At 49.8% G+C, this 26,706-nt stretch overlaps 1 protein-coding gene across 1 annotated transcript in view; it reads left to right on the top strand.

The window, feature by feature from the left end:
• LOC132567470 (phospholipid-transporting ATPase ABCA1-like) overlaps positions 1 to 26,706 on the top strand; it is a 202,481-nt gene that overhangs the window by 102,927 nt on the left and 72,848 nt on the right. The window contains exons 30-37 of the mRNA XM_060233146.1: positions 4,123 to 4,325; positions 6,040 to 6,119; positions 13,953 to 14,108; positions 14,470 to 14,696; positions 15,374 to 15,790; positions 18,054 to 18,208; positions 18,537 to 18,661; positions 23,133 to 23,313. Coding sequence (XP_060089129.1) covers positions 4,123 to 4,325; positions 6,040 to 6,119; positions 13,953 to 14,108; positions 14,470 to 14,696; positions 15,374 to 15,790; positions 18,054 to 18,208; positions 18,537 to 18,661; positions 23,133 to 23,313 — 1,544 coding nt within the window. The remainder of the gene's footprint in view (positions 1 to 4,122; positions 4,326 to 6,039; positions 6,120 to 13,952; positions 14,109 to 14,469; positions 14,697 to 15,373; positions 15,791 to 18,053; positions 18,209 to 18,536; positions 18,662 to 23,132; positions 23,314 to 26,706) is intronic.

Below are 26,706 nucleotides of genomic sequence, written 5' to 3'. Positions count from 1 at the left end.
GACTACAGTCACTGCTCCCCAGAGAGTCTCTTGTAAAGTGTGATCAAGGTTGCTAGTTCAGGATGGCAGGCTAGAATTAGGGAGACTCAGGTTTGAATCCCCCGGCTGTTACGGGAACTCCCTGGGCGACCTTGGGCCGATCACACGTTCTCTTAGCCTGATTTTCCTCACAGCTTTGAAGCTGAGGAGGGAAGAACCAATCCGGAAGCCACCTGGGCTCTCCTTCCTGGAGAGCAGCAGAGTTGTATGTATACCTTAAATAAACCAATCAAGAAAGGCAAGAGAAAATGTGTTGCAGAGACTAACAATTTTGGAGATAAAAGCTTTCAAGTGTCAAGCGTCTTGAAAGCTCCTACCCCCCCAAAAATCTTGTTACTGGGCTAAAATCTTTTGCTGTTAGGGTTGCCAGATCCATTCTCTGGTGGGGGACATTCGTGCATGCGATGCAATGACGTCACCCAGAAGTGATGTCATTGCACAGGCAATGTTGCTTGTGGCCGCTCTAGGCGTTTCTGGGGAAACTCTGTGGTTTTCCTGGACACTCTAGCCATTTGGGAGGGGAAAATGGCTAGAGCATCTTATTTATTTATTTATTTATTTATTTATTTATTTATATTAAGATTTATACCCCGCCCTTCTCACCTAGGTGTCTCAGGGCGGCTTACAACACAATAATTAAAACAATTTCAGTTTAAACAATTAAAATACCATTAAACCATAATTTAGTAAAAACAAGATAGAGTAAAAACCGGCGGCCTATAGATACATTTTTTCATCCAGGATATTTTGCATTGTCAGTTAATATCATAGGCCTGCCGGAAGAGGACTGTCTTACAGGCCCTGCGGAATTGCCCTAGATCCCGCAGGGCCCGCACCTCTTCCGGCAGTTGGTTCCACCAATAAGGTGCCGTTATTGAGTAGGCCCGATCCCTGGTGGATTTTAGGCGGGCCTCCTTTGGCCCGGGGACTACCAACAGGTTTTGTGAACCTGAACGTAGTACTCTCTGGGGAACGTGTGGGAAGAGACGGTCCCTAAGGTAGGCAGGTCCTAGGCCATATAGGGCTTTAAAGGTCATAACCAACACCTTGTACCGGACTCGGAATATTACTGGCAGCCAGTGCAGACCCTGGAGCCCCGGTCGAATGTGCTCCCATCTTGGGAGCCCTAATAACAGCCGGGCAGCAGCGTTCTGCACCAACTGCAGTTTCCGGGTTCGGCACAGGGGTAGCCCCATGTAGAGGGCATTACAGTAGTCCAGCCTCGAGGTGACCGTAGCATGAATCACTGTTGCCAGGTCGTCACGTTCCAGGAAGGGGGCCAACTGCCTCGCCCGCCTAAGATGAAAAAAAGCGGACTTGGCAGTGGCTGCTATCTGAGCCTCCATCGTCAATGAAGGCTCCAACAGCACCCCCAGGCTCTTAACCCTGCCCGACGCTGTTAATGGAGCGCCGTCAAAAACTGGCAGGGGGAGTTCCCTTCCCGGGCCGCAGCGACCTAAGCAAAGGACCTCTGTCTTCGCCGGGTTCAGTTTCAGCCCACTCAGCCTAAGCCACCTAGCCACTGCCTGTAACGCCCGGTCCAGATTTTCTGGGGCGCAGGCGGGCCGGCCGTCCATAAGCAGATAGAGCTGGGTGTCATCAGCATACTGATGGCAACCCAGCCCATACCCTCGGGCCATCTGGGCAAGGGGGCGCATATAGATGTTAAATAACATCGGGGAAAGCACCGCCCCTTGAGGCACCCCGCACTCAAGCGTGTGTCTCCGGGACAGTTCCTCCCCAATCGCCACCCTTTGTCCCCGACCGTCAAGGAAAGAGGAAAGCCATTGCAAGGCCAACCCCTGAATCCCTGCGTCGGCAAGGCGGCACGCCAGGAGCCGATGGTCGACCATATCGAACGCTGCCGATAGGTCCAACAACATCAGCACCGCCGAGCCGCCTTGATCCAGATGTCGCCGAAGGTCATCCACCAGGGCGACCAGCACCGCCTCCGTCCCGTGGCCCGGGCGAAAACCAGACTGGTAGGGGTCGAGGACAGAAGCATCATCCAGGAAGCTCTGTAGCTGCAACGCCGCTGCCCTCTCTATAAGTTTGCCCAAAAAGGGCAAATTCGATACCGGCCGGTAGTGTGCCAATTCGGTCGGATCTAACGTTGTTTTCTTCAGGAGGGGACGGACCACCGCCTCTTTGAGCACCGATGGAAAATGTCCCTCCAATAGGGATCTATTTATGATATCCCGTATAGGATATCTTAGCTCCCTCTGGCAGGTCTTAATAAGCCAGGAGGGGCATGGGTCCAATTTACAAGTTGTTGGGCGTGCAGATAGGAGGATCCTGTCAACTTCTTCCAGGCTGAGCGCGCCGAAACCGTCCAGGACACACTCCGAAGACAGGCACGGAGCCTCAGGTTCGCTAACTGTATCTAATGTGGCAGGGAAGTCGGAACGGAGCGATGCGATTTTATCCGCAAAAAAATTCGCAAAAGCCTCACAGCCAATTTCCAATTCATTAAAATTTGGTCTGCCCTGTGGCAGCGTTGTAAGAGTCCGAATTGTATTGAACAGTTGTGCCGGGCGCGAAATTGCGGACGCAATCTCTGCCGCAAAGTAAGTTTTCTTTGCGGCCTTGACTGCCACCTCATAGGACTTCATAACCTCTCTATAAGATGTTCGAGTCGCTTCATCTCGGGTACGCCGCCATTGCCTCTCTAGTCGTCTGAGTCCTCGTTTCAACTGCCGCAACCCCTGGTTATACCAGGGTGTCGGCCTTGAACGAGGGCGCAGAGGACGCCTAGGCGCGATCTCATCGATGGCCCCGGTGAGCCTATTATTCCAAGACTCCACCAGGTCATCGAGGGAATCGCCAGGGGGCCAGGGATCCCGCAGGGCCGTCAGGAACCGTTCCGGGTCCATCAGGCTCCGCGGGCGAGCTAAAATAAGCTCGCCGCCCAAACGGGGTTGGGGTGGGACGTCCACACGGGCCTTGAGGGCATAGTGATCCGACCATGGCACTGCTATAGAAGCAAGATCGTTCACTAAAACTCCTGACGCGAAGATCAAGTCTAACATGTGACCGGCCTGGTGAGTGGGTGTCGTAACTATTTGGGAGAGTCCTAGTGTCGCCATGGAAGACACTAGGTCCATCGCCTGATTGGAGGTCACGTCATCGGCATGAACATTGAAGTCACCCAGGATCAGAAGCCTCGGGTGCTCCAATGCCCATCCTGCTGCGGCCTCCATCAGTGATAGTAAGGCGCTGGCCGGTGCGTTAGGCGGTCGGTACACCAGCCAGATCGCCAACCCCTCCCCAACATCCCACGCCAGGCCGGCACACTCAATGCCCTTGATCTCCGGAGCCGGGAGGGCCCGGAAGGAGTAAGCCTCTCGTATGAACAGTGCCACCCCTCCCCCCCGCCCGCTAGTCCGCGACTGGTGAAAGACCGAGTATCCCGGGGGCGCCATCTGGGAGAGAGCTACGGTCTCTCCATCGCGAACCCAGGTCTCGGTCACGCATGCCAGGTCCATATCCTGCTCAAGCAGGAATTCCCGGAGGATGGAGGTCTGGGAAAACCATAGAGTTTCTCCAGAAATGCCTAGAGTGGCTGCTGTGCGCAGCCGCTGGCATGATGACGCCACTTCCGGGTGATGTCATCATGTCGACAACGTCGGGAGAGGTTCCCCCCACTGGCCCAATGTTGGCTGGCGAATTGGAAGCCTCCCGGGTGGGGGAACCCCCGCCCGGACCAGAGGCTTGGCAGCCTTAATTGCTGTTCTATGGCAGACCAACACAGTGACCCTCTGACTCTATCTGAATGCCGCATATACTTAGCTATTTTAATTGCAATTGGCCACAGTGGATGGCTGAATGGAAGGAGGGCTCAGTGAACGTGCCTCCATGTCCTGAGGCAGTCTACCTTTGAGTATCGAATGCTGGAGACAGACAGAGAGCAGGTTCGTCAGATTCCCAGAGGAGTCTGGCTGGCTGCTTTTGGAAATGGGATGTTGGGCTAGAAGGATGCTCAGTCTGGTCTTCTTATGACTCCTCACCGAGAGTGTGTGTGTGGTGGCCCTCGGCCCCGTTCTTTGCACTCAACTTTTTCTCTCCTTTCTGGCTTGCGATCAGATGTGCCGCTGCTCACAACTCTGGTCCAGAAAATGGTCCCGGGCTCACGGCTGGTGGAGGATGTCGGCCAGGAGGTCGTCTACGTCTTGCCATACAGCGGTGCCAAAGGGGGTGCATTTGGGAACCTGTTTAAGGAACTGGACAGCCGCCTGGGTGAACTCGGCATCTCCGGCTATGGCATCTCTGACACCAGCTTGGAGGAGGTACCCTTTGAGAGATCTCTCTCTCCTTCTGTTTTCTTCTTTTGCCAGACAGTGAGGGCTTTTTTGTTCCCTTTGGCAAACCTCCTATAAAAGGGATGACCAAACTTGCTTAATGTAAGAGTCACATAGAATACACAACAGATATTTGAGAGCTGTAAGACATGAACAAATATTACACACACATCTTTATGAAAACTCTTAATACTTTCTTCGCACAGAAAGATAAAATACTATACTTAGTATGGACTAAGTAACACAACAATTTTAGGAGACTTTTAAAGAACAAAAGCTGGGAATAACAGTCCCCATAAAGCCAGCATAGGGAAGACTTGAGAGTCAGTCTGCATTAAGTTCTTCCTTGACCTCCAGGAGCCGCATAATATGTGTGAAAGAGCCACATGTGGCTCCTGAGCCACAGTTTGGCCACCCCTGTCCTGAATTGCTTATATTGTTATCGTTTTGGTGAATTGTTATATTATTTTCTTGAATTATTGTTTGTATGCATTATTGTGGTAGTTCTTTTGTTGCTATTTCTTAAAACGTTTAGTGTCATTTTCCCATCCAGTGTCCACAAGGTGGCAAACATTAAAAAAAATTATGTTTGATCAATTAAAAATACAGTTAAAATAACAAAATCATTCCGTTAAAAAACACATCAACAACACAGAAGGAGCTCCATCCGCTATTATTTTAATTTTTTTCTAAATGTTCAGACGTTTTAAGGTTTGCCTGTTTTGGGACCCTGTTTGGGTGGAAAAGTAGCAGGGAACTGTTTCGATGGCAAAACGAACGGCAAACTATAATGATGTTATAACCCCTTGAGATACTAATGCCCTCCATTTAAACTCACAATTAATGAAGCCAGAGTGACACCCAGATTTATGGCACTTCACACCTATGACATGTCTGCTTTTTATCACCCTCCACTGTTGTTGCAGCCCAGTTAACAAACACAGACCCCCAATTTGCGATTCTTTTAATCTGCTAAAAACATTCCCATGACTCTACATACCAACTCACTGCCCACTTTCTCTATATTTAAAGATGGCTTGCCATTCCAGTTTTGTCTGATGAAGTCTGCGTAAAGCATACGAAAGCTTACATTCTGAATAAAACTTAGTTGGTCTTAAAGGTGCAACTTGTCTACTGCTTGGGCCAATACCTTGTAGTTACAGGCCTGGATGGACCCTGGTCTGATCCAGTGGGGCTCTTCTGATGTTCTGAGTGCCTCTCCCTGGCTGGTACAAAAGCATCAACAGCTGCCTTTTACAAGACCCAACAAAGGCTTGCAAAGGCAAGGATATCAGAGTCCAGAGCCTAGTGAAAGATCACTTATGGCAGCTGTAGAGGAAGCTGAAGTGCCCCATGGCACAGAGTGGTAAAGCTGCAGTGCTGCAATCCAAGCTCTCTGCTCACAACCGAGTTCGATCCCGGCGGAAGCTGGTTTCAGGTAGCTGGCTCAAGGTTGACTCAGCCTTCCATCCTTCCGAGGTCGGTAAAATGAGTCCCCAGCTTGCGGGGGTGGGGGGGAGTGTAGATGACTGGGGAAAGCAAGGGCAAACCACCCCGTAAAAAGTCTGCTGTGAAAACATTGTTAAAGCAACGTCACCCCAGAGTCGGAAATGACTGATGCTTGCACAGGGGACTACCTTTACTTTTAGAGGAAGCTGGGTGCTGTTCCAAACTTTGCTTCATCTTCTTTTCCTCCTCTCAGATCTTCTTGAAGGTGGCCAAGAACACTGACGTGGATGCAGAAGGTAACGCCCAAGTTGACGAAAGCTCAGAGCTAGAATTGTAGATGGGGGCTCAGAGGCAATCCAGTCGGCCCCTTTTGAAAGGGTCTTTCAATCATCACCTCCCACCAAGCCCATCTGCCTCTCATGGGCCCTGGTACCTTCTGAGAACCCAGTGAGTTTAGGCCTTTAATGGAGGAGACCTGGATTCCAAACCCCATTCAGCCCAAAAGCTGATTGGCAAGGCCCATTTGCTCAGCCTTAGTTCAGAAAGCTGTTTGTTTAGGTGGCCCTGATGTGGAATACTAAGCAGGGGTCGCTTTGTAGAAAAACAGGTGGTGGAGCTCATCCAGGGATTGTTATGCAGCTGCACGTGCTATTCATTGGACGAGGTGGGGAGGAGGAGGGGGAACCCTCAGAAAGGTTCAGGAGCTGCGCTCCTGCTGAATCAGAGGCCTGCTACTAAGGAGCCCTGTGGCACAGAGCAGTAAGAAGCTACAGTACCGCAGTCTAAGCTCTGCTCATGACCTGAGTTTGATGCTGGCAGAAGTTGGGTTTAGGTAGCTGGCTCAAGTTTGACTCAGCCTTCCATCCTTCCGAGGTCAGTAAGATGAGCCCCCAGCTTGATGGGGATAAAGTGTAGATGACCGTGGAAGGCAACGGCAAAGCACCCCATAAAAATCTGTCAGGAAAACATTGTGATTTGACATCATCCCATGGGTTGGTAATGAATCAGTGCTTGCACAGGGGACTACCTTTGCCTTTAATGTGGAATAACCCTTTCTGTATATCACCTGGAGGGAAAATAGGGGGGGCGGGGAATGGTAAAACACAAATAGGTTTGCCTATTACCAAAAGCTTTCCTGTAAGTTTAAAAAAAAAAAACTGTGTAGGATGTGCGAGATAATTTATTGTAAATGAAAGCTTTTCACTGGTGAAAACTAAAATAATTTTTAATGTAGCCTGAAAAAACTAAGGGTGCTCTTCATTCAGTTTTTTTTTTTTAAATCACCCCCTTATTGATTAATCTATTAATGCCTCGTATCAGTTTTAAAATAGTGTAACAGCTCGCCTCTGGTTTTGCCCCAGAAAATGACCTAAGTTTGTGACTGGGTGCACTTGAGCAGTACCAGAGACGATATGAAGTAATCAATATTTGTGTCATGTGTTGTGTCTTCCATTTTTATCCTCCTGTTCTTCAGAGGAACTCCGGGAGGCAGGGCTTTTTATGTAGAAAGAGCCCAGCAGGAACTCATTTGCATATTAGGCCACACCCCCTGATGTCACCAGAAGCGCCATCACCCATTCAGTAGGCTACTTTCCACCTATTGACAAAACAGTACAGTGCCATCAGCTTCATTTCATGTATGTGCGTTCTCACACAGCCCAATGAGAGACCTTGTTTTACAACCCCCAACCATGGCCAGAGAGAGAGAGCCGCGTGCAGCGGAGCAGGTAGGGGCAGGTCCAGATTCTCCCAGGAAGGGGCACTCGTGGGCGGCTCCATGTGTCTCAGACCAATTTCGCACTCACCTTAGACCGCTCTCACGTTCGTCTTCTCAACGTGGATAACTTCCAATTTCCCACTGCCTGCACCGGGGCTGCAGCAAGCATCAGCGGTTTTGCACAGCAAACGGAAACTGGTTTTTAGTGGTTTCCGTTTGCTGAGCAAAAACACCAATGCTTGCTGCAGCCCCAGCACAGACAGTGGGAAATCGGAAGTTAGCCACGCTGAGAAGACGAACGTGAGAGCGGTCTAAAAGGTGAGTGCGAAATTAGTCTGAGACACATGGAGCCGCCCACGAGTGCCCCTTCCTGGGAGAATCTGGGCCTGCCGCTACCTGCTCCGCTGCACGTGAGATTGGCATAAAGTGAGTGCGAAATTGGTTTCACTCTCTTTGCAAGCCCACTGGAGGCTGGAGGCGGCAGAGAGGACAGAGCACGCGGTCTGAGAGTGTGTGGCTGCCTAGTGCCTTTCATCTGCCCGAGACCTTTTTTTGAGCTGGAGCCCTGGCCAAGCCAGCCGGAATTGCATTCCTGTGTGTTCCTGCTCAAAAAAAGCCTTGCTAGGAGGTATATACAGTTCTCACTTCCTCCTTTTCACCCACACGGCCCTGTGAGGTAAGTGAGACTTAGAAGGGAAGGAAAGAGAGAGAGAGAGAGGGGCTCAAAGTCATCCAGAAAACCACAGTGGAAATTTGAGCCCAGTTCTCTGCAACCCAAGTCCAGCACTGGGTACCAAAAATGGGCAGACTTGAGAAGGTTCGAGAAGTTCTCCTTTCTTCTGGCCTTTTTTGTCAGAGGTTTGGGGTCCACCAACTGGAGACACCTCCAAGCTGGCTCCTCCCCCCCTCCTGAGGCTAATCACAGTTACCAGATGTATGACTTTATGTATACTCCAGGGGGTATCTGCTTGCATGAATACAAATTACAACCCAAGGCTGCGGACACTTCACAAGGACCTGGTCCCAGGTTTGCCGGTTACCGTGAACATTTCACAGGCCAGGCTGCAAGAGCTGGTCCTGGTTCCTTGTTACTTCCAAGCTATGAACTCTTTTTAAAATTTTTTATTTCTAACTGGACTAGAAATGGGAGCCAGCCCCCTTCTTGGGCATGCGGGTGGGGGGGTGGGGCTGGGCTCATGCTAAGAGAAAGGCCCAGGGGTTCCCTGTGGTTTCTGAGGTCTCCTGCGACCCAGCCAGGCACTGACCAGCTGGTTCCTATTGACCGCCCACTGTTCACCTGAGTTGAATCACCTCCCTGGCACTCGAGTATATGCTCCCAGCTCTTCTGTCCCAACTGGCAATGTGTCGTCTGCCATGTCTTCTGTGCAGGTCCTCCTGAGGCCTCTCCGCCACCCTCTGCTTTTAAAACCTGGATCCGCAGAAGGAAGGCTAAGGGAGCCAAAGCGGGTAAGCCAGGTTGGATTGGGGGGCAGTTGGGTTGTTTTTCGGCTCTGGCATGCACAAGGGCTCAGGTCTCAAATGCGACATGGCAGCAGCCGGGGCGTCTTTTGTAGAAAAAGCCCAGCAGGAACTTGTTTGCATATTAGGCCACACCCCCGATGCCAAGCCAGACGGAACTGCATTCCTGCTCAAAAAAAGCCCTGCCAGCTCCATCCTGCTGCCTTCTGGCACTGGGGCTGGCTTCCCTTCGGGGTTCTTGGGGGCTCCATCCTGTCTTCTGGCCCACGGGCTGCCCTGTCCCATAGAAATGTGTCACGTGACACAGGAGAGACTGTGAGCTTTTCAGGCAGAACAGTTGTTTTGGAGCTTTATTGTTGATGGCTTTCTTGTAAAACTCAATGCGATTTTTGACTATAATTCCAAAAATAACATGATTGTCACTATGGCAGAATAGACCTGCTCAGCTCCTGTTCCACCCTGTCCTTGTAGGTTTTTCACACACCTGGACGGGGTTTTCCTTCACTCTCCGGTAGCACACTGTCACCACCATGGGAAGGGTCAGGGCTCCCAGCTTCCCTTTCCAGTTCCGAGGCCTTGCTGCCCAGCGCCTGGTCACCACAGCGACAGCTTGGTGCCTTGCATATCCCCAGAGGACTAGCCACCTGCCAACTGCCAGCCTTTCTTCTGGCGCTGCTTTTAACATAGCATGCCTGAAATGATGGAGGTCTTTAAGTTAGGGTTGCCAATCCCCAGGTGGGATAGAATACAATCCGAGAAAGGTCACTGCAATGGATAACACAACAAAAAATACAAGCTGGTGACCAATTTACTAAGAAATGTATAGAAACCAGCAAGAAGACTCATACTGACTCATGTATAGAAATATATAGAAATGTATAGAAACCAGCAAGAAGACTCATACTGTAGCTGATGTGAAATGGCTGTTGGAGAGGCTCCGCATCCCCCTTTTTAAAAAAAATTATGTAAAGAATCTATATAATTGAATCAATATTGGTCCCAGGTCTGATGAAGACTGGAAAGAAACAAGCACTTAATCGATTGGCTTGTCACCACACTACTTTGGGACTTGAATGTACATGTGCTGGACATTTGGACTGGTTTCTATATATTTCTTAGTCAATTGGTTACCAGCTTGTCTTTTTTGTTGTGTAATCCCCAGGTGGGGGCAGGGGTTCCCCCGGTTTGGATGCACTCTGCCTGCTTCAGGATCATCAGAAAGTGGGGCGGGGAGGGAAATGTCTGCTGGGCACTCCATTATTCCCTATGGAGACCAATTCCCATAGGGTATAATGAAGAATTGATCCATGGTTATCTGGGGCTCTGCGGGGGGGGGGGGGGGAATGCTGTTTTTTGAGATAGAGACACCAAATATGCAGCATAGCATCCAATGCCTCTCCTCAAAACACTGTCCAAGTTTCAAAAGGATTGGACCAGGGGGTCCAATTCTATGAGCCCCCCAAAGGTGTCCCTATCCTTCGTTATTTCCAAAGGAGGGAAGGCATTTAGAAGGTATGCGGTCCCTTTAAATGTGGTGGTCAGGCTCTCTTTGGAGTTCAGTTATGCTTGTCACAATGTTGTTCCTGGCTCCACCCCCAAAGTCCTTAGATATTTTTTTAATTGGACTTGACAACCCTGCTTTAAGGGATAACATGTAGGCCAGCTTTGCGTGTTCTCGGAAAAGGGGAGAGGGGTGCAGTATGTTCCAGTTAGCGGGATATTGTGTGACATAGTCACTCTTCTGAGCTGTGATATCCAGGCCAATCCTTGTAGTCTGCTGTTTGGTCCTGTGAGGCTTTGGTAGCAAAGGGTGGAGCTACTCAGCTTCCCTCCTTATGACTGCATGAGCAGCGTTGGCAGGGTGCAAGAGAGCGAAGGGAACGATCTTCTTTGTAGCCCCTGTGCAGTCCCACACTTGGGTTTTGGGTTTTGCACAAATCTGATCTCGGAGAACTCCAATAGCAGCGTCAGCGTTTTTTTAGCGGGCTTTTTCCTCAGCTCTGGGGAGCAGACAGCTACTGAGCATGCCTAGAAAGCTCCGCCCCCATTCAGTTTCTTCCTTACCGACGCCCGGACCAGTCTCCTCCTTCTCGTCTCAGCATTCGTCTTCAGATTATCTTCTATTTCTTCAAACTTTGATCATTTTGTTCCTGTCTGCAAAAAAAAATAAAAAAAAATAAAGCCACAATGGATCAGGTCCTTTCCATGGTGGGTAACCATAGGAAAAAGTCCAAATGCCTAGGAGTCAGCACTTCTGCGTCTTTAAAGCCTTATGGACCTCCCCTGTGGTCTTTCTTTCACTTACACTCCATGCTGTAAAATCTTGGAAATGTAAACCAGCTAGAAGAAGACTGCAGATTTATACCCTGCCCTTCTCTCTGAATCAGAGACTCAGAGCGGCTTACAATCGCCTATATCTTCTCCCCCCCACAACAGACACCCTGTGAGGTGGGTGGGGCTGAGAGGGCTCTCACAGCAGCTGCCCTTTCAAGGACAACCTCTGCAAAAGCTATGGCTGACCAAGGCCATTCCAGCAGCTGCACCAAACTATAGCAACAAATCAGCCTACTTTTCTAAACAAAAGCCTCAACGGGCAAAGCGTCTTTCACCACAACCCAAGAAGTCCTTTTGACTTGCCTCTCCCTCCAGAACTTCCTCTACCACCCACACCACCCCTGCCCCGAGAACCAGACTTTCTCTCTTTGGGACAATGTTGGAGTCCAGTAGCACCTTTAAGACCAAACAAGTTTTATCCAGAATGTAAGCTTTCGTTCGCATGCACACTTCATCAGACGAGGGAATGGTGTAGCATGAGCAGAGTTCCATATAGCTGGTGGGCAGTGTGTCAAGTCTGCAGATTCAATAACGAGTCGATGTGGATACAAAGAAACTAATTTATTGATACTGGTTACTTGTGGCCTAGGCCAGAGCTTGAAAGGACTGAAAACATACTGTAGATACATTGAATATAAGGAGCACTTCAAACACATTCCTACGGGCAGGGAAATTGTGCAGGGGACATTCACACATAGATGCTACCAATACATTCTCATGCTGATTAGGCGTGTTAGCCTTGATGCTCTTTCAGGCCCCTAGGACTCCCTGTGCTGAGAAGGTTCAGATAAGACTTTTCACACATCACCATTTCAAAGCCAGGGAAGCCTCTAAGGAAGGGAGGGGGAAAGGAACAGGAGGAAAAAGCTAGCAGCATTTGGTTCTACTTTGGTTCTACCCAGCATGCTCTTTGGTTGAGCCAGAGTTAATATCAGACTTGACACAGTGGTTAAGCATGCAAAATGGTACAGAGTTATAATCCAATCAAGAGCCCTGTGGTGCAGAGTGGTAAAGCTGCAGTACTGCAGTCAGAGCCCTCTGGTCACAACCTGAGTTCAGTCCCCGGCGGAAGCTGGGTTTTCAGGTAACCGGCTTGAGGTTGACTCAGCCTTCCATCCTTCCGAGGTCGGTGAAATGAGTCCCCAGCTTGCTGGGGGTGGGGGGGCGTAGATGACTGGGGAAATCTATGAAAACACTGTGAAAACAATGTCACCCCAGAGTCGGAAACGACTGGTGCTTGCACGGGGGACTATCTTTACCTTTTTTATAATCCAATAGCAAGACAGTGAAATTAACAAATTGAAAGGACATTTGGTCAAATTGAAAGGACACTTAGACTGGACAGCATCTGCATCCACCGGGCATCCTTCTCCTTATTTCCTATACTATCTGATCTTCATCGTGGTCTCTGTACAGTCCCACATATGGGTCTTGCCGCTGGCAACGGATCCATACCTCGGAGTCTCCAATAGCTCGCCTAGAGCGTTTTTTGGTGCGCTCTCCCGCTCACCCTGGGGAGCAGGCATCGACTGTGCATGCCTGAAACAAGCAGGAGGCGCCCCTCCCACTCAGTTTCTTCCTTTCCGCCGCCTGGACAACACATACCTTGCTGCGTTCCTCTCTCCTCAGCTCGTCTTCTCCTGTTTGGTATCGTCTTCTCCTTTTTCTCTTATCTCCATTGTTCTGTCATTTTTCATCCTTATAAATTTTATTTTTTAAAGCCCTTGTTTCTGCGCTTTCCTTTTCCTGTTTTTTCTCCCCTCCCTCCCCTCCCTTGTCCGGAGCGTATGGAAGGGAAAATTACTTTCAAAATTGTTGGAGGTGTGGATCTAAAATTCCTACTTCAGACTGTCTTTTCTGCTTGGGTGAAGCTCATCGGGTAGATACTTGCCTCCATTGCGCCAACTTCAGTAAAAAATTGAGTTGCTAGACTTCAAAGTTTCCTGCTCGAAAAATCTCTCCGGGTTATGCCCAGGTCTGATTTGCCACCTCCCCCACACTGAGGGAGATTCGGCTGCATCGGCTGCTCCTCAACTCCATAAGAAGCATGTCTGACAAGAGAGCATCCAAGCACTCCAACACTGGCCACAAGGCTTCGAAGAAGTCTCGCCATACCGATCCATTGGCCTCGGCACCGAAGAAATCTCACGCTCCATCAAGGTCGACTCCAACAACTTCTCCGAGGGCTACCATTTTGACCACTATAGCGACAACTATGGCGTCGGTTTCTACCCACTCGGCTCCGACCCAACCTCTAGTTCCTCCAGAGCTTTCGACGTCATTTCTGACATGCCTCATCTCACTTCTCACTCTCCAGCTGCAGTGGAGGTCATACTGGTTCAATCCCATTCTCCCTCTTCCATAGCGTGATGCCTTTCAACATCCTCGAACCCGACCCACATTCGGATCCTACGACTTTCTCTCAGGAGCATCCCCGGTCTTTGCTACAGGCAGGATCCTTTTGAGACATTGGAGTCTCTCCTCTGTACCGAGGAGTCTTCAACACAGGTTTCTACCCAACATGTCTGATCTCGCTCACCAGTTAGACGACGTGATTTCCGTTCATGCTCTCTAGTTTACCGTGAGTACCGGGACTATTACCAGACGGGTTGATATGAGTATTCTTCACTTTCCAGAGCTCCATCTCCCAGACACCGTCAAGTCTACCATCACTACTCTCGTTCCCCTTCGAATGAGGGTTTCCGCCGCTCTCGGTACCATGAATTAGACGTTGCGTCCCACAGAGACTGTGAAGTATTAACACCTCGAATCAGTGACTTTGAATCTCCTCGGTACCGTGAGCCCTCTTGAACCCGGGACCCGGAGTATCTCTCTTCTCAAGACTGTGAACCTCTTCAAGTCCGTGAACCTCTTCGATACTGGGAATCTTATATGCCTCGAACAGCTTCCGCCACCATATCTTCAGCTCCGGCCATGACCTTCTTCGGCCATGGCTTTGACTGCCTTGCAATTACAGTCTAAATCTCCCAAGGACCGTGCATCCACATCTGCACCTACCAAGCCTTTAACCTCTCCCGCAACCGAGGGATCCCAATCCGACTTGGACAGTTCTGGCTCTTTTGACTTTGAAGATCCTCCTGGCTCTCCTGCCTCTGATTCTACACATCCAACCTGTCTCTCTCCATCTGACAGTTCAAAGGCCTACCTTAGTCTGATCACCACTATGGCGGAGGCCTTGAATGTTAGTCTTTCTTTGGACTCACCTAAGATTTCAGACGTGGTCCATGATCTGGTTCAGGCGGATTTCCCAGCAGGGTCACTCCTACCTATGCTGCCAGTGCACTTGGAGGGACTGCGTGAGGCCTGGGACAAACCTGCTTCGATTCCAACTACCTCGAAGCGCTTTGACTTCCTGGAGAGTACATGCTCCAGAATCCAAATTTTTAGCTTCACATCCTGCTCCAAACTCTATCATCGTGCACTCTGCAACTAAAGCCAAACCATCCAGACATCCTACTTCTCCTGACCATGAGGGCTGGAAGCTGGACACCCTGGCTCGCAAAATCTACCATCTTGCCTCTACTAATTTTAAAGTTAACAATTATCTGGCTTATTTTTCTGCATATACATTTAATCTCGCCAACCAATTTACTTCTCTCATTCCTTCTCTCCCTGAAACTTTTCAGAGAGTCACATCCAACTTAGTCTCCAAGCTCTCAAGAGTTTCCAAACAGCAAATAAACACCATCAGACATGCCATTTCTTGCTCGTCTAGAGTTTTCGCATCATCCGTGGCACTACGTCGACACGCTTGGCTAAGATCCACAAATCTGCAACCGGAAATCAAACAAAAAATCAAAGATCTACCCTTTGATGGCCTTGGCCTCTTTCATGCCTCCACCGATGAGGTCCTCACTTCTGTAGATGACGGCCGCATGAGGGCGAAGCGCCTTGGAATCTCTCAGCCAGCCTCTCAGCAGTTCAACCGACCTAAGCCCTGGAGACCATCTTTTCAGAGGCATCAACGCTCTCCTAAACAGTCCAACTACTGGAAGAGAAAAACTCCTTAGCAGAAACTCCTTAGCCTTTTCAACAGAAGCCACACTCAGCAGATCAAGAAGTCTTCCCAGCCAGCACCAGCCAGACATCCAGTGGGGGGATTCCGACCCTCGTTGTCGGTCCACAGGGGTGGGGGACCGCTCCCCTCGGTACGTGCCAGTCGGCGACCCGCTTCTGCCCCCCGGGTTCCCCTTCAGTACGGGCCGGTTCAGGATGGCCTCATGCCAGATCGTGGCCTCGTCCATCAGGGTGGTTGAGGTGCAGGGGTACCACGCTTTCGGAGTGATGAAAAGCTCCTGCATGTGCCGTGTTTCCCCGAGTTTGACCACCCTCCTCTCGGTTATGTGCCTCACCGGGGACCCCGGGATGTCGATCGGTTCTGAAGGTTCTCGGTCGCTGGGTGCCTTTTCAGCCATCTGCTACAAAGTTACCCGCGCTGATAAACCTTCTGCAGGTTCAGTTCCAAAATGTCAGGCGTAGGTTCATTGAAGCTTACAAGCAAGCAGACTTTGATATTTTGAAACAAAGTTGTCTTTATTGCATACTTCAGTGTTACTCCAGCATGGCGACTATTGGAACTGATGAAGATCAGTTCGAACTATTGGCATTTATCTTTCTACTTCAAAGCAATGGTTTCTACCCCCTGAGTCCCAAAACAAAAGGTTGCTTTGCATGTGAGATTTTTCCCAACGCTTCCCCCCCCCCCCCCTTATCTTGTCCGTTGGTGGTTACAATGCCCAGCGGCAATGTCCTTGGGCTTCCGGAGCGGAGGTGAGAATTTGGCACATACTGCAGCCTTCAAAGGGATCTTGGCAACCTTTGATATTCATGGGAAGCGGCCTCTACTCTTCCCCTCACTCTCCTGGTTGTTCCCAGCTTCTAAGTTAGTTAGCATTTCTAGGCAGCATTGAATATGGTTAGTAACAGCATTACCTAGTATCATAAATGAACAGAGCCTGACACAGGTGACCACTCGAAGATCATCAGTTACAGGGAAGCAACCTGTTTTTTTCCTCTTCAGAATTACAAAATAAAGCCTTCTGAAAGGAACTGAGGGATACTTTCCGAGAGCAAAATGATTAAAAGCAGTGAATTCCTTTGCAAGCTGGAAGGCCGGTAGAAATCAAATATATATATATATGGGGACTTTGGGGGTGGAGCCAAAAGACTTCGGGGATGAGCCTCGGGCAAGGGTGTGACTGGAACGATTGAACTCCAAAGGGAGCTCTAGCCATCACATGTAAAGGGACTGTACACCTTTTAAATGCCTTCCCTTTCTCATAGAATTGGACCCCTTTATCCAAACTTTTGGAAACTTTTTGAGGAGAGGCACCAGAGTCTATGCTGAAAATCTGGCGCCCCTTCCTCAAAAAACAGCCTCAGATACTTGCAGATGAATTGCAGATCTCCGTAGGTTATAATGGATCGCCCAGCAGACATCTCCCGCTCCCCACCCCCCGCTTTCTGATGACCCTGAAGTAGAGAGGGAGGGCCTCCAAACCAAGGGATTCCCTGCCCCCAACTGGGGATTAGTGACAACTTGGAAAAAACACCGTGAAATTATACGTTGCAAACATATGCTTCGCAAATTTCTTTTAATATATTTCATAAATGTATTTTCTTCACAAACCAAAACTGTTTTCATTGTTCATGAATAAATCAAAACGACAGTCTTTTCCATTAATTTTGTAAGCCGGTACTGTAGTCCACTGTCTGAGAAAAGTCCTTATATCGAGAGATGTAGACAGAAGCACATTGATTGTAACTTCTTCTTTTGGGTAGCAGACCGAAATCTGGCAGGTGCAGTGCCTACGCGGGTCCTAGGTTCTGACTGTGTTTCGTTCGCCTTCCACTGGCCGCTTAGCTTTGCTTTCCGGAACTTAAACATAAATAAAGATTCTCATTTAACACACAAATCACAATGCAAAGTTTACATAACGTAATATATAGCCTTTAAATACACAATGCATACTATATAGTCATTAATGCTCACCCCCATGCTAGGTCAATTTCTTAGCACGGGGGTGAGCATTAATGACCATCTATTATGCATTGTGTATTTAATGGCTATATATTGTATTATGTAAACTTTGCGTTGTGATTTGTGTGTTAAATGAGAATCTTTATGTTTAAGTTCCGGAAAGCAAAGGCCAGTGGAAGGCGAACGAAACACAGTCAGAACCTAGGACCTGCGTAGGCACTGCGTCTGCCAGATTTCGGTCTGCTACCCAAAAGAAGAAGTTACAATCAATGTGCTTCTGTCTACATCTCTCGATATAAGGACTTTTCTCAGACAGTGGACTACAGTACCGGCTTACAAAATTAATGGAAAAGTCTGTCATTTTGATTTATTCATGAATTATGAAAACAGTTTTGGTTTGTGAAGAAAATACATTTATGAAATATATAGAAGAAATTTGCTAAGCATATGTTCGTAATGTATAATTTCACAGTGTTTTTTTCCAAGTTGTTACTAATCATTTACACCGGGGGTGGCCAACGGTAGCTCTCCAGATGTTTTTTGCCTACAACTCCCATCAGCCCCAGCCATTGGCCATGCTGTCTGGGGCTGATGGGAGTTGTAGGCAAAAAACATCTGGAGAGCTACCGTTGGCCTCCCATGATTTACACTGTGGTTTCCATTTTGCCCAGCTAGAGATTGGCAGCCCTACCAGAAGGAGCCAGCTAAACTGTTGTGTTTCCTGTTCTTTCACCAGCTGATGAACCAACAGAGACGGATTTCTTGCGTGGCGTGGGTGCCCAGGATTCCACCCGCCTGACGGGCTGGGCACTGACCTCCCAGCAGCTGCTTGCCCTCTTCACCAAAAGGTTCCTTCATGCCCGGCGTAGCATTAAGGGATTCTTTGCACAAGTATAACACCTTTCTTTTCTGCCTGGGGAATTGGAGAGGGGGCCCTTGATGGAGAGCCGGTTTAGTGCAGTGGTTAAGAGCATGGACCCTAATCTGGGAGAACTGGATTTGTTTCCCCACTTCTCCTCCACATGAATCCAGCTCGGTGACTTTGGGCAAGTCACAGTTTTCTAAGAGCTCTCTCAGCCCCATCTACCTCATAGGTGTCTGTTGTGAGGAGTGGACAGGAAGGAGATTGTAAGCCACTCTGAGACTCAAAGTGAAGGGTGGGGTATAAATCCAATCCTCCTCCTTCCTGTGGCTGACCCTTTCTGGGTTCCCTTTCCAGATTGTGCTTCCTGTCGTCCTCGTCTGCCTTTCACTGCTCACCAACAAAGTCATTGTGAACCTTGGTGCTTCGCCACCGTTGGCTCTCACACCTTCAGTGTATGGGCCCCAAAAGACCTTTTTCAGGTATGCCTTTGCTCTCCTTCTGCAGTTGGGTGGGCAGCTGGCAAGCTGGTAATGGAAGGGTGTTTTTACATCCAGTTTGATCCAGAGTTTTAGAGTCTTCAAATCGCTGTCAGACAATGGAACTTCAGATTAACCAGACTTTGATTTAGTACAAAGTATAGGTTTTATTAGAGAACTCATGACATTTGAACGAGAGAGATTGGAACTGATACATTGTTGTGCATGAGCGCTTAACTTAAAGAATTCTACCTCAAAGCTTGGTATGCAAAAACCCACACATCTAAACATTGCTAAGTCTAGGTGCTACTTTCACACGGGTACTTCCTCTTATCTCTTTGTTTAGCTGCTTCACAGGGATAGCTGAATTGCCAGCCCTGAGGCCCTTTTCAAAGGAAAGCATCTTTTGTTAGTTTGCAGGGAAAGGAATGTTCACAACAACTGTTAGTAACATTCTGTGACCTCTACTTTAATATGCAGCAAGCCTTCTCTTGGTTAGTATCAATGCTAGGAAAAATGGAGTTAGTTATGCTAAGCAGTTATCATAATTGTATTCCAGTGTCTGACATACTGCCCCCCCCTAAGCTCTTGCTCCGGGTTTGTCTGGGTGCAGTAGGTAAAACTTCTTAAGAAGTATAGGGGCCCGGAGGTCGGATGACTTGACCCATTCATCGCAGCTGGGAGGGAAATACTTCCAATGCACCAAGTAGTGTAACACCCCCCTTTTTATTTTGGCATCTAGCACCTCCTGCACCTCATGGTGACTCTGGCCTTTCACTGGAATAGGTGGAGGCTCTGGAGGGTGGGAATGCCAAGACGAGCCGCCAGGGTCTTGATGAAGAAGGCTGCAATGAAACACGGTGAATTTTACTAAACATTTTAGGGAGCTTCAACTCTGCAGTCACTTTGTTGATCACTCGTTTGATCTTAAAGGGCCCTAGGTACTTGTAGGCCAGCTTTCGACAGGTCTGTGGCAATGGCAAGTTCTTAGTGGACAGGAACACTGTCTCCCCAACTTTAAAGTCCCATTCTGGGGAGTGCTTCTTGTCGAAGTTGGCTTTATAGTCTCTTCTGGCTGTCTCTAGATTTTCTTGGATAACTGCCCACCCCTTTTTTATTTCTTCCCAGCATTGTTGACAAGAGGCAGGTGGCGGTGTTGTTTTTTGGTTGGGCAGTAGCGGGAACAGTTTCCCTTTGTAGCCATGAACTATTTGGAACGATGTTGCTTTGGTTGAGCTATGCAGACTATCATTGTACCTGTATTCTGCAAATGGCAAGAGCTCAACCCAATTGGTTGGTTGATAGTTTACATAGCACCTTAAATACTGTTCCAGAAGACCGTTCATGCGTTCCGTCTGTCCGTCTGTCTGCGGGTGGTACGCGGAACTCAAGCCTTGTTCTATGCCCACCAGCTTGCAAAACTCCCGCCAGAAGTTGGCAACGAACTGTGGCCCACGGTCACTAATGACCTTGTCTGGGAATGAGTGTAATCTAACAACATGCTGGAAAAACAAGTAGGCTAGTTCCAAAATGTCCAATGGAACTTTAGATTAACTGATTTCCAATCAGTTCCAAAATGTCAGACAATGGAACTTCAGATTAACCAGACTTTGATTTAGTACAAAGTATAGGTTTTATTAGGGAACTCATGACATCTGAACGAGAGAGACTGGAACTGATACATTGTTGTGCATGAGCGCTTAATTTAAAGAATTCTACATCAAAGCTTGGTATGCAAAAACCCACACATCTAAACATTGCTAAGTCTAGGTGCTACTTTCACACGGGTACTTCCTCTTATCTCTTTGTTTAGCTGCTTTACAGGGATGGCCGAATTGCCAGCCCTGGGGCTCTTATCTTCAAAGGAAAGCATCTTTTGTTAGTTTGCAGGGAAAGGAATGTTCCAACAACTGTTAGTAACATTCTGTGACCTCTACTTTAATATGCAGTAAGCCTTCTCTTGGTTAGTATCAATGCTAGGAAAAATGGAGTCAGTTATGCTAAGCAGTTATCATAATTGTATTCCAGTGTCTGACAATCGCCTGCCACTGTTCCGCTTTAATTATTTTCCTTTTACATTTAAGCGTTTTAATTTGGAGGGGGGTGTCTGTTCAAAGGGCAGCTGGAATACCAGTGCTTAGTTAAATGTATACGATTGCTTAGAAATCGTGTCAACACTGCAAAAACAATACAAATTTAAGTTACTAGATGAAGCAAGCAATTATATGTAAAAATTTCAAGTGCTGTCAGCTCTCATGCAAATTACTTCACCTTTTGGTGGCTTTTGGAGGAGTCTTTTAAAATGCATGAAAACTTCTACAATACAAGTTTGAAATGCCTGTCTGTTTGATCCATAGTTTTAGATTCAGTTTGATTCAGAGTTTTAGAGTATTCAAATCGCCTGCCACTGTTCTGCTTTAATTATTTTCCTTTTACATTTAAGCGTTTCAATTTTTTTTTTGGGGGGGGGGAGTCAATGATCAGAGGGCAGCCGGAATACCAGTGTTTAGTTAAATGTATACGATTGCTTGGAAGTCGTGTCAACACTGCAAAAACAATACAAATTTAAATTACTAGATGAGGCAAGCAATGATATGTAAAAATTTCAAGATGAAGCAAGCAATGAAATGTAAAAATTTTAAGTGCTGTCAGTTCTCATGCAAATTACTGCACCTTGTGGCTTTTGGAGGAGTCTTTTAAAATGCATGAAAACTTCTACAATACAAGTTTGAAACGCCTGTAGAGAAAAGACCAGATCAAAACTAGTGTCGAGAAAAACGTTGCAGCAGCAGCTCCGAAACTCATCTCACCGAAACAAATGTAGATGCTTCGGGCAGCAACGATACAAAACAGTTGTGAGAATGTTAGGTAGTGTAAAAGCTGAGTTTCCAATGCAGTGATAGAGAGTCACAAACTGCCAGTGTGTAAACACCCGAAGTCAGTCCGGCTGGAAGGTTGGTGCCTCACAGAATTCTTGGCAGTACTAGGAGGAGCTCTGTGCTGATCAGAAAACTCCCGTCTCCCTCAGGATCCCCTTCTCATTCTCTCCAATCTATCTGTATCCTTAGCCATCTACCTAATTTTTATCCCGTCTTTTCCCCAAAGAGCTGCCAGTGGTGTACATGATTCCGCTCTCCCCTGATTTAACCTGACAACAATACTGTGAGGTGGATTAGGTTGAGAGAGAGAGAGAAACTGGTTTAAGGTCACTGAGGGAGTTTGCGGCTGAGGGAGGGTTTGTGAATCTGGGTCTCCTCGGTTCTAATCCAAGACTCTAACCCAGGGGCCCCAACACTTTTGAGCTGACAGGCTCCTTTGGAATTCTATCACAGCCTGCTAGGCACAGCCACAGGGATGGTGGCTGCAAAATGGTGGCCATAGGACATAGCTGTAAAATGGCTGCCAAAGCTTCCCTTCAGTCACATAGGGAAAGGTGCTTCTGCTGCACTGGCACCGTGTTCTTTCCGCTCTGCTCTTTCCACTCTAACTCTGGTTCTTTCCTCCACCGCCCACCCAGTGATGACTCCCCGGGTGATGCATACTCTGCTCGACTCATGAAAGCCCTTCTGGAGGAACCGGGCTTTGGCGCCAAGTGCGAGTGAGTACCTCTGAGGCTCCCTGAACTGCAAAGACTCGTTGCTTCTGAGTTGTGATTGTGATTCTGGAGAAGGCAAGCCCCGAGCAGCACCTCACACAAGCAGGTGGCAGTCAGCTCAGAGCATGGGTGATTTCGTACATCTCTGGGTTCTGACATTTATCAAAAGATCCAGTCTTCCTCGGTGCTCTGGTGCAGCGGAATATATCATTCCTTGGAGGAGACTTAATTGAGCAGTCAGAGCAGTAAGCCATGCAGAGACATGGCAGCCACCCTCTTTGAGCTTTTGTTCTGGCTCCAAGGAAGCCTTACATGATTTGTTTTTCATGAGCAGGGGTCATTCTGTAGAAAAAGAGGTGCTGGAGCTCATTAGCACAATTGATTTCCACAACTCATTTGCATAGGCCACACATACCTAACATCACCGGAAAGTGGACTAAATTCTGTCAGCTCAGCAACTACCTTAAAAGGCTTCTTGGATTAGAATTGTCATAATAAAACCTTACCCCCATCGTACTTTTTAAATTACTTTCTCTTCTGTGGCTACAGTGGCATGAGGAAGATTTCCATCTCTCTGCTTTAGATTGTTCTGGTTATTTTCCCATTTTTTTTTTGTGGGGAAAAGTATTAGAAAATTTGTCAAACCTTAAGAGTCCAGCAAAATTCTCACAGGGGGTTTGAACAACGGAGCCCAGAAGCAAGTATTTGGTAGGTGGGTTAAGAAAGAGCACAATAAAATGGAGAAGTTCCGGAGCTCTGCTCCTGAGAGCTCCTGCCCAAAATGAGGCCTGCTGTTCTATGTGGCGTTGATGGCGGTGCCCTCAAATCTTGACCCAAGGCCTTGTTTTCCTTCTGCTCCGCTTGCCTTGAGGGTGTCAGGAAGGTGTCGTGCTCCCAGAACTTTGTGGTCCCAGAAGTGTCTCCATCTGTGGCGAATGTTTTTAAGAATAACAACTGGACTCTGAGAGACCCCTCTCCGCCATGCGAGTGCAGTTCTGAGGAGGATCAAAAGATATTTCCTGATTGCCCTGAAGCAGCCGGAGGGCTGCCGCCACCGCAGGTAAACCACGAGCTTTCCCTGTAGCAGCAGAAAAGGGATGAGCTTTCATGAGTCACTGCTCACTTCTTCAGAGAGATCAAGATGGGCAGCACCGGCCAGAGGGCGCATGGCCAGTTTGGTGTAGTGGTTAAGTGGGTGGACTCTTATCTGGGAGAACTGGGTTTGATTCCCCACTCCTCCACTTGCACCTGCTAGCATGGCCTTGGGTCAGCCATAGCTCTGGCAGAGGTTGTCCTTGAAAGGGCAGCTGCTGTGAGAGTCCTCTCCAGCCCCACCTACCTCACAGGGTGTCTGTTGTGGGGGAGGAAGGTAAAGGAGATTGTGAGCTGCTCTGAGACTCTTCAGAGTGGAGGGCGGGATATAAATCCAATACTTCTTCTAGGCAGACTGTTAACCTGCCGCCCCCTGTGCCTCCCCCTCCCATGGCGTTGCGCCCTTTCACCTCCTCCCCACGACATCGCACCCCCCCTCCATGCCTCCTCCTTCCCTTCCCCACCCCAGGTCAATGTCAATGTCTGGAAGGGCGATCAGCGCCTCTCCGGGCTGTGTAAAGGCGCCCCCTGCCAATCAGCTGATTGGCGAGGGAAACCGCGCTGAGCGCTTACTCAGCACCCGGGCAGGCCAGTCGCAGAATGAACCCAGGGGTGGCCTGACACCCCATGGCGCCCTAGGCTGACTCGCTGCCTGGCATCCCCCCCCCCACTCCGTGGCTCCCCTCTCCCCCGCGCCTCCTCCTCCTCCCTCTCTTCCCCACCGCATGTTAATTTCAAAGCCGGAACGGGCTCTAGTGCCTCGTTTCGGCTATCTAAATCCTCCCCACCTCCTCCTCCTCCCTCCCTTCCCCACTGGCGGGCCACCACATGTTAATTTCAACCCCCCTCCCCACGATTGGAAAAACCGGGCCGTGGCTGTGCTCCCAGTCTGTCAGGAGCAGCGTCCTGAAAGGGCAGCTGAGCTGACTCCTCTCGATCCAGGAAGCGGAGAGGGGAGGAGTCAACAGCAGCGGGACCACCCTTTCGGAATGCTGCTCCTGACAGACGGAGACCATGGCCCTGCGGCATGGTTTTTCCGATTGCTGGGGGGGGGGGCTTGAAATTAACATGCAGTGGGGAAGGGAGGGAGGGGGAGGGCTTTAGATAGTTGGAACACAGCGCTAGAGCCCGTTTCGGCTTTGAAATTAACATGCGGTGGGGAAGGGAGGGAGGAAGAGGAGGCGGGGGGCAAACTAGGCGGTTGCCCGAGGGGGGAGGGCGATTTTGCTGCCCCTGCCCTGTCGGTGCCCTAGGCAACTGCCTAGTTTGCCCAGTGGGAGGGCCAGCCCTGCACGAACCAACTGTGTCCCAAAAGGACACCACCGCTGCTCCCTCCTCCACACTTCCTTCACATCCAAACTGCCTAGTTTGCCTAGTGGGAAGGCTGGCCCTGCACGAACCAACTGTGTCCCAAAAGGACACCGCTGCTGCTCCCTCCTCCACACTTCCTTCCCATCCAAACCGCCTAGTTTGCCTAGTGGGAGGGCTGGCCCTGCACGAGCCAACTGTGTCCCAAAAGGACACCGCCGCTGCTCCCTCCTCCACACTTCCTTCCCATCCAAACCGCCTAGTTTGCCTAGTGGGAGGGCCGGCCCTGCACGAACAACTGTGTCCCAAAAGGACACCGCTGCTGCTCCCTCCTCCACACTTCCTTCCCATCCAAACTGCCTAGTTTGCCTAGTGGGAGGGCCGGCCCTGCACGAACCAACTGTGTCCCAAAAGGACACCGCCGCTGCTCCCTCCTCCACACTTCCTTCCTGTCCAAACCGCCTAGTTTGCCTAGTGGGAGGGCCAACCCTGCACGAACAACTGTGTCCCAAAAGGACACCGCCGCTGCTCCCTCCTCCACACTTCCTTCCCATCCAAACTGCCTAGTTTGCCTAGTGGGAGGGCCGGCCCTGCACGAACCAACTGTGTCCCAAAAGGACACCGCCGCTGCTCCCTCCTCCACACTTCCTTCCTGTCCAAACCGCCTAGTTTGCCTAGTGGGAGGGCCAACCCTGCACGAACAACTGTGTCCCAAAAGGACACCGCCGCTGCTCCCTCCTCCACACTTCCTTCCCATCCAAACTGCCTAGTTTGCCTAGTGGGAGGGCCGGCCCTGCACGAACCAACTGTGTCCCAAAAGGACACCACCGCTGCTCCCTCCTCCACACTTCCTTCCCATCCAAACCGCCTAGTTTGCCTAGTGGGAGGGCTGGCCCTGCACGAGCCAACTGTGTCCCAAAAGGACACCGCCGCTGCTCCCTCCTCCACACTTCCTTCCCATCCAAACTGCCTAGTTTGCCTAGTGGGAGGGCCGGCCCTGCACGAACCAACTGTGTCCCAAAAGGACACCGCTGCTGCTCCCTCCTCCACACTTCCTTCCCATCCAAACTGCCTAGTTTGCCTAGTGGGAGGGCCGGCCCTGCACGAACCAACTGTGTCCCAAAAGGACACCGCCGCTGCTCCCTCCTCCACACTTCCTTCCTGTCCAAACCGCCTAGTTTGCCTAGTGGGAGGGCCAACCCTGCACGAACAACTGTGTCCCAAAAGGACACCGCCGCTGCTCCCTCCTCCACACTTCCTTCCCATCCAAACTGCCTAGTTTGCCTAGTGGGAGGGCCGGCCCTGCACGAACCAACTGTGTCCCAAAAGGACACCGCCGCTGCTCCCTCCTCCACACTTCCTTCCTGTCCAGACCGCCTAGTTTGCCTAGTGGGAGGGCCAACCCTGCACGAACAACTGTGTCCCAAAAGGACACCGCCGCTGCTCCCTCCTCCACACTTCCTTCCCATCCAAACTGCCTAGTTTGCCTAGTGGGAGGGCCGGCCCTGCACGAACCAACTGTGTCCCAAAAGGACACCGCCGCTGCTCCCTCCTCCACACTTCCTTCCCATCCAAACTGCCTAGTTTGCCTAGTGGGAGGGCCGGCCCTGCACGAACCAACTGTGTCCCAAAAGGACACCGCCGCTGCTCCCTCCTCCACACTTCCTTCCCATCCAAACTGCCTAGTTTGCCTAGTGGGAGGGCCGGCCCTGCACGAACCAACTGTGTCCCAAAAGGACACCGCCGCTGCTCCCTCCTCCACACTTCCTTCCTGTCCAAACCGCCTAGTTTGCCTAGTGGGAGGGCCAACCCTGCACGAACAACTGTGTCCCAAAAGGACACCGCCGCTGCTCCCTCCTCCACACTTCCTTCCCATCCAAACTGCCTAGTTTGCCTAGTGGGAGGGCCGGCCCTGCACGAACCAACTGTGTCCCAAAAGGACACCGCCGCTGCTCCCTCCTCCACACTTCCTTCCTGTCCAAACCGCCTAGTTTGCCTAGTGGGAGGGCCGACCCTGCACGAACCAACTGTGTCCCAAAAGGACACCGCCGCT

Source organism: Heteronotia binoei, chromosome 2, assembly GCF_032191835.1.
Source record: "Heteronotia binoei isolate CCM8104 ecotype False Entrance Well chromosome 2, APGP_CSIRO_Hbin_v1, whole genome shotgun sequence".
Taxonomy (NCBI): Eukaryota; Metazoa; Chordata; class Lepidosauria; order Squamata; family Gekkonidae; genus Heteronotia; species Heteronotia binoei.
The sequence above is the reverse complement of the archived record's forward strand: the minus strand, read 5'-3'. Positions and strand labels throughout refer to the sequence as shown.